Source organism: Mastigoproctus giganteus, chromosome 6 (assembly GCF_048544385.1).
Source record: "Mastigoproctus giganteus isolate SK-2022 chromosome 6, ASM4854438v1, whole genome shotgun sequence".
Taxonomy (NCBI): Eukaryota; Metazoa; Arthropoda; class Arachnida; order Uropygi; family Thelyphonidae; genus Mastigoproctus; species Mastigoproctus giganteus.
The window spans coordinates 98768041-98788917 of NC_143580.1; the positions used below are offsets into that span (position 1 = coordinate 98768041).

Consider the following 20877-nt stretch of genomic DNA (forward strand, 5'->3'; position numbering starts at 1 on the left):
TCAAAGAAAACCTCACATTTGTTCAGAGCATTAAAAACATTATCATGAACATTTTCACAAAACTGTAGCCCCATACGAACCGTTTTAAAAGTGTGAATCATTTCTTCGTGAGTTGGCTTTTCTATGGGTTGTTCTGATGCGTCTTCAGCGTCATCGTTAATTTCTTTGTGATCATGGTCACGTCTATTTATTCTGTTGGATATTCTGTTGTAGTCAGATCTTGATCTACATAAACATAACTAACCAGTGTTATTTCATTTTCGATGTTTCCGGACAATTCTAATAATGTCCAAAAGTTTTTCAGTTGTGTTCATCTTGTTCGTCCAGTTGTTGGACTTCTGTATTCAATGCAGATTTCGCTTTTGAAAAACAATTTTGAATAGTGTATTCAGTGACATCGTTTGTCCAAACCTTTGCCCGTTCACAGATATTGCGCAATCTCTAAGGTTAATTGTAACCTCCAAGTTTCTATTTTCTGATAATACATTGACAATCTTCATTATTATTCTCTTTCGATGATGAAATTTAAAATTTTTAATAATGCCTTGGTCCATTGGTTGGAGTTTTGACATCACGTTTGGTGGTAAAAACAACAACTTCACACTTTTAAGTTTGGCAGAAATACTGGCAGGATATGCCGGACAGTTTCAGTTACCAACACGATTTTCCTTTTTTCTGTTATATGCATGTCTAGTTTTAATATCCATTCTCCAAAAATATCACTTGTCATCCATGCTTTTTTATTAAAGGTGTAGTCAACTTCCAAAGATTTCGTGCCTCTAAAACATCTTGGGTGTTTTTGATTTTCCTAAAAGTTTTAATTTTTCACTTCCTGTCATATTTGCTCCAACTAGCACAGTGACTCTTTCTTTGCTTTGTTTTCCAACAAAACATTTATCATTCTTAAAAGCAAGTATTCTATTCGGTAAACGTTTATAGAATAAACCCATTTCGTCAGCATTAAAAACTTTCCCCACAAATAACCTTTTCCACAATTCTGTGGCGCTTCTTAAATTTATCTAGCCACCCAGTGCTCGCATTAAATTCTGTATGTCCAAGGGACTGTGCAAATTTCAGAGCTTGTTGCTTAATTATTGGACCCGATATTGGTATATTCTTTTCCTGTATCATTTGCATCCATTTTAGAACAGCTTTATCAACATCTTCGCATATACACAACTTAATTCAATTCTTTTCTCTGCTCCTCCTTCAATTGCATTTAAAATTGATTCTCGATTTTTGAAAATCTTAGATCAACTGCTTGCAGGTATGCCATATTTTGTCGCAATATCTTTTTTCTTAAAACCCTGGTCAATATCATGAAGAATCTTTACTTTATCATTAATACTCGACTGCAGCTTTTGCCAATACATACACCGCAAACTTTGCTGCGCTGGCCATATAGTGAATTGTTAGTACTGCCTACTCAATGATGTGCGCTTGCCATTCAACTGTATCACGTGACCTCTCCTATCAATCACTCTGAAGAAATATACAACTTTGTGAATTTCTTTTATTCTGATTTCATTCATATATACACAAAAGAAAATTTATGGTTTGCTGTATGTTACTTTTCAGAAAGAAAAAAAAAATAAATAAAAATACAAGAGCATATAGCCTATGTGACTGATGACAAATTGTTCTAAAAGAACGAAATAAAAAAAAAAAAAAAAAAATTCATGAAACCATCTACTGGGAGTCCAGTTAGAGGGGAACGAACGTATCATATAATGATTGACAGGAAGGTCACATGGTACGGTTGAGGTGAGAAGCGAATGTCACTCAGTAGGCATTACTAAAAACTGACTATGGTAGGATTCTATGTATTGCTGCCACAGCATGCTAAAGATTTATTGCAGCGAACTTCGTTTTCCCCTTAGCCAACATTTACAAATCTACACTATTTATTGTTAAGTTTGACCACTTTTAAGAAAATCCATTTGGTTTTATTAATGTAACAAAAATGAAACAAAGACCCTCCTACTGGCATCAGTGGCCACAAGTATTCCCTAAAAGGATGATTAATTCCAGATGCTAATGTGCAATTTCGGAGGGAAGGAGGCCATATATTTAAGCGGCTGTTTAGCAGTAAATGCGTGAAAATCTTCAAAAATGCTTTTACTAATTTTTTTAAAAATTCGTTACAGAGAGACTAACACGTCGCTATATAGGGTTAATTTTACACGTAATTTCGTTTCAAGGTGCAATGTTTTGAGAAAAAATTCGTAATATAGAGAAATTCTTTAAATAGAAGTTCGTAATAGAAAAGTTTCACTGTATTTTGATGCAAGCCCCTATAGTTTGAGAGCCGTCTAAGGCATGAAGTTTGAATGCTCTACAATTGCTGTTGTAGTAAAGAGATGTGCTTACAATAAAATGACATTTATTAATGCTGGAAATACATAATTTATTTAACTACATACATACAAACAAACAAATAATGCACTACTATAAGACCTTAGTTCCACTGCACAGTTTTTCTCATTGGAATCATTATTACTAGGTCATAGTAATTATCATACTAGGTCATTAATTAGAAATAGTATCACATTAATTAGAAATAGTAATAATATATTTAGAAATAGTATGCAGTGCTAAATGTATTAACTTTTAGCAATAAGGATATACTGATTGGCAATGTCAACATATTACTATCAAATTTATTTGCTTATACATAAATTTAAAAAAAAAACAACAATTCCTTGCATGTATTCACCTTGTTTAATTCGTCGTATCTGATTGACGGTCTCTTGCAGTATGGCACACTTGTCTGGTTTGACAGAAAGGGAACTCATGTCAGAGGTGCTAGCAGAGATCAGTTCTGCTAGTTCTTCGATATAAATATTTTCTTGTTCACGACGACGTTTCTCATTAAGGCACTTGTTACTGAAAACAGATTTTTTTTTTTTAATTTCATTTTTATATTAAGAAAGAATTAAATCATGCATTACTAACCTGCACTTTGGAAATAGAAAAGTGACTAACACATAAAAATACCCTTGTTTCCAGTAATTTTGGATTCTTGCATTAACAAATATCTAGGATAACAAAGCTGACTGAATAAAATAATGTTTATTAGAAGTCATTTAAATTACAGTATTATTTTAACCATCTAAAGCAAAGATTAAGCCTATTTAAGCAACAACTGTACACAGATAATATTTTGAGGAGTATTTATATACATTCACATCGTGTGAACGAATACAAACCTTTGCCTTTACCCATGGCACTAATAATATTAAGAGTAGGAGACCGGCAGAATTACTTAACAAGTACAGGTCACTGTTGAACAAAAGCCGAGAATTAGGGTTGAATTTGAAAGTGTCTGCAATTCTGCCCAGACACGATAGGAGGGAGTATATGATGAGAGCCTTGTCGATCAATTCGGCCCTGGAAAGATTGTGCAAGGCTCAAGGGGTAGAATTTTTTTCAGCCTGGAATGTACTTGTTAACAGGAGAGATTGCTTCTACAGGGATGGGATACACTTAAATAGAAAGGGTGCAAGAATATTTGCTGATGCTATCGAGGCAGTGTTAGGTGGGTCGGAAAACTGCTAGCTTGGGGGGAGACAAAGACCAATAGATTGACAGTAGCCACTGGCAGAGGTGAAAGAGATTCTTGCACTGCTTCTATTAGAATGAGCAGAAGCCTGAAAAACAAGATGCATGATATTTCAGAGACTGCTGGGAGCCATTGCGGTACAAGTAAACACATGGGTTGTGTTAGGGTAGCTAAGAATAGAAACAGGTGCAGGTATACTTGCGTGTACACCAATGCTAGGAGTTTAGTAAATAAATTTGATGAATTTGAGGTATTGCTCAAAACATCGAAGGCAGATATTGTTGGGATATCAGAGACGTGGTGTCACACAGATATAAGGGATGCAGAACTGCAATTTGGGGAGTACAACGTCTACAGAAAGGATAGACAGGATAGGAAGGGAGGAGGGGTTATGCTATTAGTTAAGAAACACATAAAAACCAAGGAAGTGAAGCCAGTCGACATCGCTGGACAGTGCAGTGTGGAGTCAGTTTGGTGTGACATAAACATTGGGAGATCAAAATTGAGAGTAGGAGTGTGCTATAGGCCTAATGACTCTGATGAGTATAATAAGGAACTGTACAGGGAAATAGAGTGGGCCAGTAAATCAGAGTGTCTTATAATGGGAGATTTTAATTTCCCAGATATTGACTGGAATTTGGGGGCTGGTTACTCACACACTAGCAGGACTTTTGTGGATTTATTGGATGATTGTTTTCTACATCAGCATGTTCGGGAGGCAACTAGAGGGAGTAATACTCTTGATTTGATTATCAGCAGTGATTCTTCATGCATTAAGAATCTGCAGATAAATGAACCACTAGGTGGCAGTGATCACAGTGTGCTGAAGTGGGATTTACTCAAAGAGGTAACTACCATTAGGGGTAAAGGGAAGGTTATTGCTTCCGTAAAGGCGACTACGATGGACTGAGACAGTATTTAAATTCTATACAGTGGGACCAACTGATGATGTTACCAACAGCAAATTCAAAATGGGAAGCATTCAAAGAACTTATCTTGGAAGCTACTAGGCTTTACATACCAACTAAGAAATATTGTTCAAGGTTTAGGCCAAAATGGATGTCAGATGAACTAATGAGGCATATGGCAGAGAAGAAAAATGCATGGGATACATACAAATTAACACATGACACAGAAGCCTATGATAGATACAAGTTGATATGCAACCAAGTTACAAAGGAGGTTAGGCAGGCGAAGGCAGATTACGAGAAATCCTTGGCAAGGGATGCAAAGAAAAACAGCAAAGAGTTCTTTACTTATGTAAACTCTAGAAGGAAGGGGATGAATCAGATTGGTCCACTTGATATTGATGGGTCAACTGTTGATGATCCTGCTCAGGTAGCTAACAAACTAAATGAATATTTTGCATCGACATTCACACATGAGGAGTTATTCAGCGAGGGGAATGCCAGAGGTGTATTCAACTCTAGCAGTAAGCTGCAGAATCTTGAAATAACTGGGAGTAAAGTGGAGGAGAAACTGTTGAAGATAAACACAAGAAAGGCACCTGGGGTGGATGGGATCTATCCAGTTATATTAAAGGAGGCAGCAAAGGAAGTAAGCAAACCCTTAGCCATAATTATGAGAGCTTCCTTGGACTCAGGGGAGGTACCCATAGACTGGAAATGTGCAAATGTGACCCCAATTCACAAAGGAGGATCAAAGACTGACACAAGTAATTATAGACCTGTGAGCTTAACTTCTGTTCCAGGAAAATTAATGGAGGCACTGGTTAAAAAAGCACTGCAGGATCATTTAGACAAGACTTCAGTTATAGCTCAGACACAGCATGGTTTTGTTAAGGGGAAGTCTTGCCTGACCAACTTGATTGGATACTATGATGCAGTCACAAAAGAACTGGATGCAGGGAATAACTTTGATATTATATACTTGGATCTTAGAAAGGCTTTTGATACTGTTGCACATGGAAGACTGCTACATAAATTGGAGCAGTGTGACATTGGAGGCAAATTGCTGCTATGGATAAAGGGGTGGTTGAGGGGGAGAAGACAGAGAGTGGTAATCAATGGACACTGCTCATCGTGGACTGATGTTATTAGTGGAGTCCCTCAGGGCTCAGTGTTGGGTCCATTATTGTTTTCTGTATTTATAAATGATATTGATGATGGTATATCGGGCTTAGTGTCCAAGTTTGCAGACGATACAAAGGTTGGCAGGGTTGTCAAGGACACTACTGACACTATGCTGCTGCAACAGGATCTGGAAAGGTTGAGCAGATGGGCTGAGAGGTGGCAAATGAAGTTTAACATTGACAAATGTAAAGTACTACATATGGGAAACAGCAACCCCAGAGCAACGTATCAACTCTGTGGTACTACACTGACAGTGGTAGAGAATGAAAGGGACTTGGGGGTGGTTGTGCAGGCAGATATGAAGTTCTCTGAGCAGTGCAGACGGGCTGCAAGAGTAGCTCATGGAGTATTGTCAATGATATACAGGAATTTTTCCAGCAGGGATAAGGAGGTGATTATTCCATTGTATAAGGCGATGGTCAGGCCACACCTAGAGTACTGTATACAGGTCTGGAGGCCTCATTTCAAGAAGGATGTAGAGCTGCTGGAACGAGTACAGAGAAGGGCAACAAGATTAGTGAATGGAACAAAGGGGTGCTCTTACGAAGAAAGGCTTAAGTTTTGCAAATTACAGTGTCTGGAGACTAGGCACCAGCGAGGTGATCTGATAGAGGTGTATAAAGCCTTGAATGGTTTAAGCATGCTCAATGCTGATGGGATTCTTCCTCTAGCTCAGAAAAATCACCTGAGAGGGCATAAATTCAAATTGAGGAAAGACAGATGTAGGATAGACGTGCGGAAATTTGCCTTTAGCCAGAGGGTGGTTGGTTGGTGGAACAGACTTCCATCCCTTGTGGTGGAGGTTGATAGCCTAAATAAGTTTAAGGCTCAGCTGGACAGGTATTTTGAACGAACAGAGGGATGAAGTGAAAGTGGGTTTTTTTTTTTTTTTTTTGGCTGTTGCTGCATAAGCTTGCTTTCTTGCATCAAATGCCTCTACTAATGCTAATGCTAATCTGTCATGTATTATTAATGTGTAGGAGGTAATAACTTTTTGTTCTTAGCAATTACTGGCTTCTTGGCTCCGGGCCATACCATTTCAGTTCATGTTTATCACAAGTATTATACATCAGTATAAGTGCACACTTTTTTGAGCTAATCTGCACATTATGTACACTAAAAAAACAAATTCTCTCACTAGGGGGAACTCCACTACCTACTCCTAACCTAAGATCAATTAAATATAGTCCCAATTGAAGACTCCATTCAGAGTCACTCTAGTCCCAGACAAGATTCAGCCTATCCAAATGTCTAGTCATTATATCAGTTGGTAAAAATTTGCAAATACATTCAACTGAAACACTATACTTTCAATGCTAACACACAAAAACGGGATGAAAGCTCTCAATTAATTTAACTGATTAAGTATTACTGTTCAATTAGCAGTAGAAGCATGTGACACAATAAAGCAACCATATGAGCTTGTGGCATCAGCCAAAAAAAAAAAATTTCACACATCCATTCCCTCTAAATGTTTGTTCAGTTCTCTTTAAATACGTTTAAGCTATAAACTTCTACAATGACAGATGGAAGTTTGTTCCAGCAAACCAGCCAACTGCTGGCTAAAAGCAAACTTCCGCACATCCATCCTACAATTGTCTTTTCTCAATTTGAATTTATGCCCTCTCAGGCAATTATTCTGAGCAAGAGGAAGAATTCATCAGCATTGGGCATGCTCAAACCATTCAAACCATACGCCTCAATTAGATCACCTCGCAAGTGCCTAGTCTCCAGACATTGTAAGCCTTTCTTAAGCCTTTCTTCGTAAGAGCAACCCTTTATTCCATTCACTAATGTTGTTGCCCTTCTCTGTACTCGTTCCAACAGCTCTACATCCTTCTTAAAATGAGGCCTCCAGACCTGTATACAGTACTCAAGGTGCAGCCTGACCACTGCTTTATACAAGAGGATAATCACCTCCTTATCTCTGCTAAAAAAAATTCCTGTATATCATTGACACGACACCATGAGCTACTCTTGCAGACCACCTGCACTGCTCAGAAAACTTCATATGTCTGCACAATTACCCCTAGGTCCTATTCACTCTCTACCACTGTCAGTGTAGTACCACACAGTTGATACGTTACTCTGGGATTACTGCTTCCCATATGCAGTACTTTATATTCAACAATATTAAACTTCAGCTGCCACCTCTCAGCCCATCTGCTCAACTTTTCTAGATCCTGTTGCAGCAGCTTACTGTTATTAACATCCCTGCCGACCTTTGTATCATCTGCAAACTTGGACACTAACCTTGATATACCATCATCAATATCATTCAGCAATTCAGAAAACAACAATGGACCCTACACGGAACCATGGGGGACTCCACTAATAACATTAGTCCACGAAGAGCAGTGTCCACTGATTACCACTCTGTCTTCTTCCACTGAACCATGCCTTTATCCATAGCTGCAATTTGCCTCCAATGGCACACTTCTCCAATTTGTGCAGCAGACTTCCATGTGCAACAGTATCAAAAGCCTTTCTAAGATCGAAATATATGATATCAAAGTTATTCTTTGCATCCAGTTCCTTTGTGACTACATCATAGTATCCAATCAAACTGGTCAGACAAGACTTCCCCTTAACAAATTAATGCTGTGTCGAGCTATAATTGAAGTCGTGTCTAGATGATCCTGCAATGCTTCTTTAACCAGTGTCTCCATTAATTTCCCTGGATCAGAAGTTAAACTAACAGGTCTGTAATTACCTGTGCCTGCCCTCGATCCTCCTTTGTGGATTGGGGTCACATTTGCACATCTACAGTCCATAGGTACCACCTTTGAGTCCAAGGAAGCTCTCATAATTATGGCTAAGAGTTTGCTTACTTCCTTTGCTGCCTCATTTAATATAACTGAATAGATTCCATCCACCCCAGGTGCCTTTCTTATGTTTATCTTCAACAATTTCTTCTCCACTTTATTGTCAGTTATTACGAGATTATCTACCTTACTGCCCGAGTTTAATACACCTCTGGTATTCCCCTCATTGAATAACTCCTCATGTGTGAATGTAGATGCAAAATATTCATTCAGTTTGTTAGCTACCTGAGCAGGATCATCAACAATTGAACCATCGATATCAATTGAACAAATCTGATTCATCCCTTTCCTTCTAGAGTTTACATAAGTAAAGAACTCTTTTCTCTTTTTTTTTTTGTATCCTTTGCCAAAGATTTCTCGTAATCTGCCTTTGACTGCCTAACCTCCTTAGTGACTTGGTTACAGACCAGTTTATATCTATCATAGGCTTCTATGTCACCTGTTAATTTATATGTATCCCACGCATTTTTTTTTCTCTGCAACACATCTAATTAGCATTAGTGGAGGCATTTGATGCAAGAAAGCAAGCTTATGCAGCATCAGCCAAAAAAAAAATAAATAAATAAATAAATAAAAAATAACCACTTCCACTTCACCCCTCTGTTCGTTCAAAATACCTGTCCAGCTGAGCCTTAAACTTATTTAGGTTATGAACTTCCACGACAAGGGATGGAAGTCTGTTCCACCAACCAACCACCCGCTGGCTAAAGGCAAATTTCCTTAAGTCTATCCTACATCTGTCTTTCCTCAATTTGAATTTATGCCCTCTCAGGTGATTATTCTGAGCAAGAGGAAGAATCCCATCAGCATTGAGCATGCTGAAACCATTCAAGGCTTTATACACCTCTATCAGATCACTTCGCTGGTGCCTATTCTCCAGACACTGTCATTTGCAAAACTTAAGCCTTTCTTCGTAAGAACACCCCTTTGTTCCATTCACCAATCTTGTTGCCCTTCTCTGTACTTGTTCCAGCATCTCTACATCCTTCTTGAAATGAGGCCTCCAGACCTGTATACAGTACTCTAGGTGTGGCTTGACCATTGCCTTATACAAGGGAATAATCACCTCCTTATCCCGGCTAGAAAAATTCCTATATATCATCGACAATACATCATGAGCTACACTTGCAGCCCATCTGCACTGCTCAGAAAACTTTATATCTGCCTGCACAACCACCCCCAGGTTCCTTTCATTCTCTACCACTGTCAGTGTAGTACCACAGAGTTGATACGTTGCTCTGGGGTTGCTGTTTCCCATATGTAGTACTTTACATTTGTCAATGTTAAACTTCATTTGCCACCTCTCAGCCCATCTGCTCAACCTTTCCAGATCCTCTTGCAGTAGCATAGTGTCAGTAGTGTCCTTGACAACCCTGCAAACCTTCGTATCGTCTGCAAACTTGGACATTAAGCTTGCTATACCATCATCAATATCATTTATAAATACAGAAAACAATAATGGACCCAATACTGAACCCTGAGGGACTCCACTAATAACATTAGTCCACGATGAGCAGTGTCCATTGATTATCACTCTCTGTCTTCTCCCCCTCAACCACCCCTTTATCCATAGCAGCAATTTGCCTCCAATGTCACACTGCTCCAATTTGTGCAGCAGTCTTCCATGTGCAACAGTATCAAAAGCCTTTCTAAGATCCAAGTATATAATATGAAAGTTATTCCCTGCATCCAGTTCTTTTGTGACTGCATCATAGTATCCAATCAAATTGGTCAGGCAAGACTTCCCCTTAACAAAACCATGCTGTGTCTGAGCTATAACTGAAGTCTTGTCTAGATGATCCTGCAGTGCTTCTTTAACCAGTGCCTCCATTAATTTTCCAGGAACAGAAGTTAAACTAACAGGTCTATAATTACTTGTGTTGCCCTTTGATCCTCCTTTGTGAATTGGGGTCACATTTGCACATCTCCAGTCCAAGGGTACTTCCACTGAGTTCAAGGAAGCTCTCATAATTACGCTAAGGGTTTGCTTACTTCCTTTGCTGCCTCCTTTAATATAACTGGATAGATCCCATCCACCCCAGGTGCCTTTCTTGTATTTATCTTCAACAATTTCTCCTCCACTTTACTCTCAGTTATTACAAGATTCTCTAGCTTACTGCCAGAGTTGAATACACCTCTGGCATTCCCCTCGCTGAATAACTCCTCATGTGTGAATGTCGATGCAAAATATTCATTTAGTTTGTTAGCTACCTGAGCAGGATCATCAACAGTTGATCCATCGATATCAAGTGGACCAATCTGATTCATCCCCTTCCTTCTAGAGTTTACATAAGTAAAGAACTCTGCTATTTTTCTTGGCATCCCTTGCCAAAGACTAGTCGGAAACTGATAGTCCAACAGCTTGTTATATATGGTTATTATATTATGCTTTATCAGTCTGTTACTGTTACACATGTTAACTTTTCTGATGCATTGTGTAAAAATAATGTTTGCATGAACTTTTTTTGAGATATTACAATGCCAGTGCGTATAGCTGACAACACTGAAACTGAAGGAGTCTCTTTTATTGTAGATGTTGACAGATGTTTGTGAGCCATTAATATTAATATTCAGATCTAGGTAATTTGCTGTATGGTAGCTGTCATTGGTTTTTTCTAGAGTCAGTTCTGGAGGATAAATGTTGGCAAACTGTTGTATGAAGTTGGTACAGTTAATTACCAGTAGGTTGTCAATGTATCTGAACATTGATAGTTCAGTTGGTAAAGCTGTTTCAGCTTAGTATAAATAAAGGTTGTATACCAATGGGTATACCCATTGGTATACCTTTGGTCTGTAGGTAGATGGTTCTTCCATCAGTAATATAGTTGTTTGCAATGCAGAGGTTGTTTAAGCTGTTCCAAAATGTTGGTTTGCAGTTTATCAGGCGACTGTAGTTACTGTACAGTTTGCCGAGGACTATTTTTAACAACCAGCCTGTAATGCTTCTATTACAGGCTAGTTGTTATAAATAATTCTGCTATTTGGTAATGTGTTTAGGATGGGTTTCAGAAGTAGTTCTAAAATCCTTCCTGGTTTGTGTGCATATCTATTTACATGAGGTGATGAATCTAAATCCTGTAGGATTTTTGTGGAATTTGGGTATAAAATAGATGTATGGTAGGTTATAATTGTTAAAGTTAATTTTTAATTTCTTACTGAATGCAATAAGCTTCTTTGTGATGATACTATTGTTGTTGGTTATAGGTTTGTATGTGTTACTTGAGTTCAGTTCTGTATTTAAGGTATGGTAATAAAAATATTTGCAGATAAATGCAAATTTGTTAAGGGCTTTATCTACAGTAGTTATAATAAAGTGCTTGTGCAGTTCAATTAGGTCCTTTTTGATAGTGGAGAAATTGTATTTTTTACCAGAGGCAAGTGTGGCATCATGTACAGCAAGGGTTTGATAATAATTGAGTAGGTCAGTGAGGACTGGGTTTATCCATATAGGGAAGGCTTCTATGAGTGTATTATATTTGTACGATAACATAAAGCAAAAGTTGAGTAAATTGTGATACAGTTGTTTTTAGACCTTAATTTTGTTGATATGATGGTGCAGCCTGAATTTGAAGCCATGAGCCATGATATTTTTTTAATTCTTCATATGGTATAATATCTAGATTACCAGTGATGTGTCTAAAATGAGTATTGACATAGGGTTTAAGATGTGGTTGGTTTCATATGCAACTGTTGGAATCTGGTATAAATTTATCTAGATTGGTGGCCAAGGTTTTGTAGTTATATGCTATCAGTCCGAAAGGCTTTGAGTAGCTGAATCTAAATATTATTTGTAGGTTGTGGCAGTTGGTAGGGAGTAGATCACAGTGCATGTTGATGCACCTATTGATGTTAAATTTTGTCCAGGTTGGTAATGTACCTTAATATTAAGGTGGTATGCTCTTTATTACTATCAATATTGATAGTTTTTAGTCTAAATTTACAGATATCTGTGATTAGGTGGAGTAAGTGCATAGATTTAATATCTGTATTATGGATGAATCTGTAGAGTGCTTTTAGAACACTAAGTTTGGTGCTGAATAGCAGGCAATGGATTTTCTGTACTGCCATATAACAGTCATCCCATTCAGAGATCAACTGTGAAAAGTTACCTAGTTTATAGGTTTGTTTGGATTTATTAATCTTGGCTTTAAATTTTTTGTGAGGTTTGGGTTTATTTAGACCTTTAATCATTTCGAATTTGTTATAGATGCATATATCAGATGTATTGCTTGAGATGATGTAGTGGTTAAATTTGTTGGTCCGTATGGGTAAAGAGTTTTTAATTTTAGCACATATAACTCTTCTAATCTAATTCTTGGGCAGGGGTCAGATATATGTGATAGTATTGAGATATGGATATTTGTAAAGGGATGGACTTGGAAGTGTTTATACTCAATTTCCTGTTCTAAGTTTTTATTACTAAGATTTTATTTTTGTTCTAAATTTTATGGTTGTGGTAGTTATTGATGTCAGACCTGTGGAGGTCGAGTCTTAAGGTTTAATTTGTTACTGGTTTGTCCAACATATTTCATACTGCAGGTGAGGCATGTAATGGGGAATATTATATTGCTATTTTTGCAGAATATAGGGTCTGTGGCATTCTCAGAAACATGCTCAGGGTGCATGTATGGACATGTAAGGCATCGTTTATTGGTACATTTATGGTTGGGTTGGGTGGTAAGGATTTCAACTACGTTCAGGCGGGAAGCATTAGATGCTGTTTTGCTCTGTGTGGTGTGTGTTATTTGTGAACGTATTGGGCTTGCAATGTGTTTCGAAGGGCTATACGGAGTATAAGCCCCCAGGGTCAGGTTTAACCTACTCTGCCCATGTGGTATGTTATTAGAATGCAGACAATTCATATAGAAATAATAAAGTTGATAATGATATGAAATAAGGTGCAAAAAGAATTGCGATGTAGACCTAGGAATGGCAGTATAATAGATCCCTTTGATATGTATTAATAGTAGAATAATGAAATGAAGAGTGCACAGAAATGTGCTAATTTACGAGGCAGAAATTCCACGTAGTTATCCATGGTTGAAGTGACGAAATATCAGGTGGGAGGAAATAGCTATTAAAGCTAAATGGAAAATTAAAACATGTTAAAAGCATTCCAAGATAGTGTAATCAACATCTTGACAAAGCTTGTGCCACACAGAATAGAAGTAATAGGTACATGAGTGGTAATAAGAGAAATATGATGGAATATAGACTTGGGTTACTACTATGTAGAGTAGAAGGCACCCAACGACTATAAATAAATAAATGCTAAAAAAAAAAAAAAAAGTTCATGCAAACATTATTCTTTCACAATGCATCAGAATAGTTAACATATGTAACAGTAACAGATTGATAAAGCATAAAATAATAACCCTATATAACAAGCTGTTGGACAATCAATTTCCGACAGCCTACCTACACTACCACTTCAACAAAGCATTCCAAATCTTAAAATATAAGAATATAATTAACCAACTCCTAGATATTACAAATATACTAGCATAATGACATCCTCTACATCCATGCTGTGTAAATAATGTATAGGCAATACCCCTTAACCTTTTTGGTGTCTCATGGTCTGGAAAACCTGTGTGCACCAACTGGTTATCATAGGATTATTTTTTTTTTTTATTATTTTTTTTTAATATGATTATTATGTAATTATATTTTCACCATGATTTATAATCAAACCTAAATGGCAATATAATGGTCTGCCTCCAACATTATTAACATTACTGACTTAAATATATGAGACAGTCCCAGAAATTACATTCAGGGTCCTACTTCAGGAACGGGCTAGCAACCCCAGACTACTAATCCCTCTCAATTTCACACTACTTTTTACTGTTCTGAATCCCTATCTTTATTTCTTGTGTGCGATTAAGTTTCAAAAGCAATATCAAGATTTTACTGCTATACATACCAACTTCGCCTCATACAAAATTCAGCGTCTTTTTTGCACTATCTAGTACGTTATGCCTTCTCCCCTATCCTGGGACCTGTGGCCTCATTGTGGTTAATCCCCCCCCCCATCAACCCCGTACATCTTACTGCTTTCCGATGCCTGAGGTCACTTCTACACACATACCATAGTATATGGAATGCACGTACCATTCTTTCTCACAATGCAGCACATACCGGACGACCGTCCCCACTTCTCTGGCTTGTGTAATCAGTAAGTACGATTGCTGACTGTCTGCACCACCTCGTGATTTCAACTTTCAATCATTTTTAGTATTACTCTACTACCTATATTCCTTATTATTTATCATTTCTCTGCCTCTGTCGGGTCAGCCATGATATATACGTTAGCATTACTATTAACATGACTTCAGAACATCAACAATAAACTAAAAGCCTGGTATCTTTTTACCACATGTTACATATTTTCATGTTAGAAACAAAAGCGTTACTTTGTACTGCATTTTGATTGGTTTTGACACTGGCCCTCGTTAACGACAACGAAATCATCTGAAGTACAGCACTAAGTACTTATAATATTATTTAATTTTTATTGCAGGTTCAAATTGTATTATTTTATGACTGCCTTTCTATATTATCTAACCCATTGGTTGATTACACTACCTGTTGTTCTCTTCACACTAAAAGCATATCCTACTAGCATTTATTTATTTATAGTCATTGGGTGCCTTCTGCACTACATAGTAGTAACCCAGGTCTATATTCCATTATACATTTCTCTTATTACTACTCCTGTACCTGTTATGTCTATTCTATATATATATATATATATATATATATATATATATATATATATATATATATATATATGTGTGTGTGTATATATATATATATATATATAATATTAAAAAATATGTTATATGATAGTTATTATAATAATATAATTATAAACAAAATTATATTTAATTATAAACAAAACAAAATGTAAACTCTAGAAGGAAGGGGATGAACCAGATTGGTCCACTTGATATCGATGGGTCAACCGTTGATGATCCTGCACAGGTAGCTAACAAACTAAATGAATATTTTGCATCGACATTCACACATGAGGAGTTATTCAGCGAGGGGAATGCCAGAGGTGTATTCAACTCTGGCAGTAAACTAGAGAATCTTGTAATAACTGAGAGTAAAGTGGAGGAGAAACTGTTGAAGATAAACACAAGAAAAGCACCTGGAGTGGATGGGATCTATCCAGTTATATTAAAGGAGACAGCAAAGGAAGTAAGCAAACCCTTCGCCATAATTATGAGAGCTTCCTTGGACTCGGGGGAGGTACCCATGGACTGGAGATGTGCAAATGTGACCCCAATTCACAAAGGAGGATCAAAGGCTGACACAAGTAATTATAGACCTGTGAGTTTAACTTCTGTTCCCGGAAAATTAATGGAGCCACTAGTTAAAGAAGCACTGCAGGATCATCTAGACAAGACTTCAGTTATAGCTCAGACAAAGCATGGTTTTGTTAAGGGGAAGTCTTGCCTGACCAATTTGATTGGATACTATGATGCACTCACAAAAGAACTGGATGCAGGAATAACTTTCATATTATATACTTGGATCTTAGAAAGGCTTTTGATACTGTTGCACATGGAAGACTGCTGCACAAATTGGAGCAGTGTGGCATTGGAGGCAAATTGCTGCTATGGATAAAGGGGTGGTTGAGGGGGAGAAGACGTTATGTTTTTTGGGTTTTTAGGAGCATTAGCAACTAAGGCCATATTGCTCCAGGATATGCGGTGGTCATTCCCTGAACTTTCCGTCATCCTCCGTGTTTGGTGGTGATGGGCTCGAACCCCGGTCTAATCAAGAAGCATGTGCTACGCACTGCTGCTCCTTCCCACCTGGCTACGGAGGCGCCTGGGGGAGAAGACAGAGTGGTAATCAATGGACACTGCTCATCATGGACTAATGTTATTAGTGGAGTCCCTCAGGGTTCAGTATTAGGTCCATTATTGTTTCCTGTATTTATAAATGATATTGATGATGGTATATCAAGCTTAATGTCCAAGTTTGCAGACGGTACGAAGGTTGGCAGGGTTGTCAAGGACACTACTGACACTATGCTGCTGCAACAGGATCTGGAAAGGTTGAGCAGATGGGCTGAGAGGTGGCAAATGAAGTTTAACATTGACAAATGTAAAGTACTACATATGGGAAACAGTAACCCCAGAGCAACATATCAACTCTGCGGTACTACACTGACAGTGGTAGAGAATGAAAGGGACCTGGGGGTGGTTGTGCAGGCAGATATGAAGTTATGATGTGATGCAGAGTTAGAAGTGATGCAGATATGAAGCTCTTTGTTAGAAATTCATAAATTTCTCATATCCCCACCTCTAAAACTTTCCTCATGTAGATATAAAATACATATCGTGTGTAAGCAATCTGAGCAGGTTTATAAAACTATGATTGATCTCCTTCCTTATGATGCTTACATGGGTAAAAGTCTTTACTGTTTATCTTGGCATTTGTTGAGGCTAGTCACAGACATGCTCTCTCTCTCTGGTATTACAAACTAGGGCTTCTACCTGCGAGTCTTAAATGCTAATCCAACTGATATTCAGGTGACACTTCAATTAAATTGACTGAATTTCAATGAGGTCCATTTGTTCTGCGACAACCAAATTATCTGGTAGCATCTTCACTATGGCAGGACTGTTAATGATCCTCAGTATAACCCACATGTGGAGGCCCTAAAACACTGCACCTAGTATAATGGAGGTGACTGCCCTGGTCTAAACCAAAACAAGCAGGTTAAGGTGTGGTATCCATACCTTAACCCCTGCTTGCTTTGGCTCAGAGGAATGTCGCCCATTTATGCCATCAGGCAACATTAGGTAGTAGAAGAGTCATCGAGCACTGCAATACTCCCATCTAGCTTACTGGAGGCTTGAAGTGGAAAAACCCGTGTTTAGTGTCCTGAGAAAAAGCTGACAACCCACCCTCAATCTCTTCTCTCATGCAGTGTGATTGATTGGTTCCGATGTTATGATGGACATCATGGTGAGATCCATTCTTCATAGATTGGGGGTACAGTTATAAAATGGCGGCCACTAGATAGTCCATCAGACATCGGTCCACTGGAAACTCTAGGTGGCATCTAGATCAGCTAGTGTATAACCTCACTGTCTTCAATCTGTTAGAAATGGACTGTGTGTGTGTTGGGGGGGGGGGGGGGGGCACAATGTAAAACCAACATTAAATTAAGGAGCTGTATATTCCTGCAGTGTGTAGACCATATCCAAAACTTCATACATCATCATCAGCCATTTTCAATTCACTGCAGGATGAAGGCCTCTCCAGCAACTTTCCAGTTCCTTCTGTTTTGTGCAATGACCATCCATTTACTACCAACAAACTCATGAATTTCATCTGTCCATCTCTGCCTTGTCTTCCAGGTTTTCTCTTAGCTCTTCTTGGGTACCATTCTGTTATTTTCTTAGTCCATCTGTCATCATGTCTTCGAGCTATGTGTCCTGCCCAAGACCATTTTAGTTCTTTAGTTTTGATAAGAATGTCCTTTACTTGAGTTTGCTGCCTAATCCACGAGTTTCTCTTCTTATCTAGCAGTCTGATTCCCAATATAATTCGTTCCATTCTTCGCTGTGTAGTTCTCAGCTTCTCTTCCATTCTTTTGGTGAGTGCCCAAATTTCACTTCCATAAGTCATGGTGGGGAGTATACATTGGTTCATTATTTTACGTTTCAGACAAATTGGGATATTGCTCCTCAGTATGTGACTGAATGCTATCCATCCAAAATATATTCTTCTTTTGACTTCGTCATTTATCATTATTACAGCTAATGACTTGTCCCAGATAAGTACATAACATGACTCCACCTTTTCAATTACTGCTCCTTGAATCATTATATCCCTTTCTGTGGCATATTTGTTCATCATTACTTTTGTTTTGGCCATATTCATCTTTAGTCCAAAATCCTTACTAACTCTGCTGATAACAACTGATTAAGATTTTCTTCTAATTCTTTGGGATCGTGGCTTATGACCACAATGTCATCTGCAAATCGTAAATGGTTTAGGTACTCTCCATTCACACTGACTCCTTTCTGCAACCAGTCTAATCTTCTGAAAGCTTCCTCCAGGGCAGCAGTAAACAACTTCGGAGATATTGTCTCGTTGTCGAACTCCTTTCTCAATTTTAAATTTATTACTGTCTTTGTCTAGTCTAATAAAGGAAGTAGCATTCTCGTATATTTTGGCGTCTCCGTAGCCAGGTGGGCAGGAGCGGCAGTGCGTAGCACACGCTTCTTGATTAGACAGGGGTTGTGACCAACAAATACGGAGGATGCGGAAAGGTCGGAGAATGACCACCGCATATCCCTGGAGCAATATGGCCTTAGTTGCTAATGCTCCTAAAACCAAATAACAACAACAACATATATTTTCTTCAAAATTATAATATATGGGGTATCTATGCCTTGTCTTTCCAGTGCCTGAAACATTGCCTTATGCTGTATGGAGTCAAATGCCCTTTCATAATCCACAAATGCCAGGCATAATGGTGTTTTATAATCATTTGCCTTCTCCATTAGCTGTGACATTACGTGAAGGTGATCCATAGTTGAGAATCCTGTCCTAAAGCCAGCTTTGCTCTTTCAGTAGATTCTCATCAAGTATTCTTTATAATCTGTTAGTAATGACCCTTGTGAACAACTTGTAGATGTGGGATAACAAGCTAATTGGTCTATAATTTCCAATTTATCTCCTTTTTTATGCAGAAAAACTAAGATTGCATTATTACACTCCTTAGACACCACATCTTTTCTAATGTATTTTGTGAAGAGTCTTGCCAGTTTGTGTGTCATGTATCTTCCTCACAATTTTAACAACTCTACAGTAACTTCATCTTCCCCCGGAGCTTTCTGATTCTTCACTTTCTTCACCGCATGTTCTACCTCATCAGGAAGGATATCAGGTATGCTATATGTGTTACTAATTTGCGATCCATCTTCCCCACTGCTGGCATCATTACCTCGCTCCTTGTTTAACCCTTTATAGTAGTCTTCTGCTATTTGAATTATGCCTTCTCTGCTATTCATAAGTACACCATTGCTATTCTTCAGTTTCAGTATCATTTGTCTTTAGGTATTACTGCTCATGACTGCTGATTTAAATCCTTTGTTTTCCCTTAATGCTTGTTCTACTTTTCTTGTGTTAAATTTTCTTATGTCCTCTCTGAGTCTCTAATGGCTTTGTATAACTCAGTATACTCAATTTTCTCTCTGTCAGTGTTTTTCTTGCTCTTCATTTGTCGTCTTCAGTTCATCGTGACAAATGTTTCTTGACTGATTTTTTGTTCTTTGCATTTCTTTTTCCCTATAGGTTTCTTGGGCTTTATCACTTTCAGAAAGTTGTAATATTCCTCGTCGATATCTTGGTCCCGAACAGTCTGCAGAAGCTCAAGCTTGTTCTTAAGTTCCAGTACATACTGCTTTTACTCCTCTTCTGTTATCTCAAAGACCTTTGTATTATTTACTCGAGTCAGTTTTTTTCCTTTCTTTTCTTACATCTATCTCAAGTGTGCACCTTACCATTCTTTGATCACTTCCAACATTTACCTTGTTCAGGACAGTAACATCATTCACGATATATCTTCTGTTAGTGAGGATAAAGTCGATTTCATTAGTTGTTAATCCATTTGGGCTCTTCTATGTCCACTTTCTGTTCACCCTTTTCTTGAAAAAAAGTGTTCATTACTGACATTCCTCTAGATTTTGCAAATTCCACAAGTCTTTCACCTCTTTCATTTCTTTCACCAATTCCAACATTTCCTATAGTTCCCCTTTCTGCACTGTTTTGTCTCTTTCCAACCTTGGCATTGAAGTCCCCCATAATGATAGCGTAGTGAGTTTTCTGTTCATCTAGAAGACTCAATTTCGGTGTACATTTCTTCAACCTCTTCATCATCATGGCTCGATGTTGGTGCATAAATCATTATAACCTTTAGCTTATACCTGCTGATGCTATCGAGGCAGTGCTAGGTGGGTCGGAAAACTACTAGATTGGGGGGGGATGCAAGGACTAATAGATTAACAGTAGCCACTGGCAGAGGTGAAAGTGATTCTTGCACTGCTTCTATTGGAATGAGCTGCAGCCTGGAAAATAAGATGCAGGATATTTCAGAGACTGCTGGGAATCATTGGAGTACAAGTAAACACATGGGTTGTGTTAGGGTAGCTAAGAAAAAGAACAGGTGCATGTATACTTGCGTGTACACCAATGCTAGGAGTTTAGTAAATAAATTTGAGGTATTGCTCAAAACAACAAAAGGCAGATATTGTGGGGATTTCAGAGACGTGGTGTCACACAGATATAAGGAATGCAGAACTGGAATTTGGGGAGTGCAATGTCTACAGGAGGGATAGACAGGATAGGAAGGGAGGAGGGGTTA

General features: G+C 38.1%; 1 protein-coding gene across 2 annotated transcripts in view; it reads right to left on the bottom strand.

Moving 5' to 3' along the window:
* Positions 1-20877, bottom strand: part of LOC150084471 (uncharacterized) — a 1198120-nt gene that overhangs the window by 549193 nt on the left and 628050 nt on the right. For both annotated transcript variants that reach the window (XM_090376097.1, XM_090376096.1), the window contains one exon: positions 2717-2886. In XM_090376097.1, the coding sequence (XP_090232223.1) occupies positions 2717-2886 (170 nt within the window). The remainder of the gene's footprint in view (positions 1-2716; positions 2887-20877) is intronic.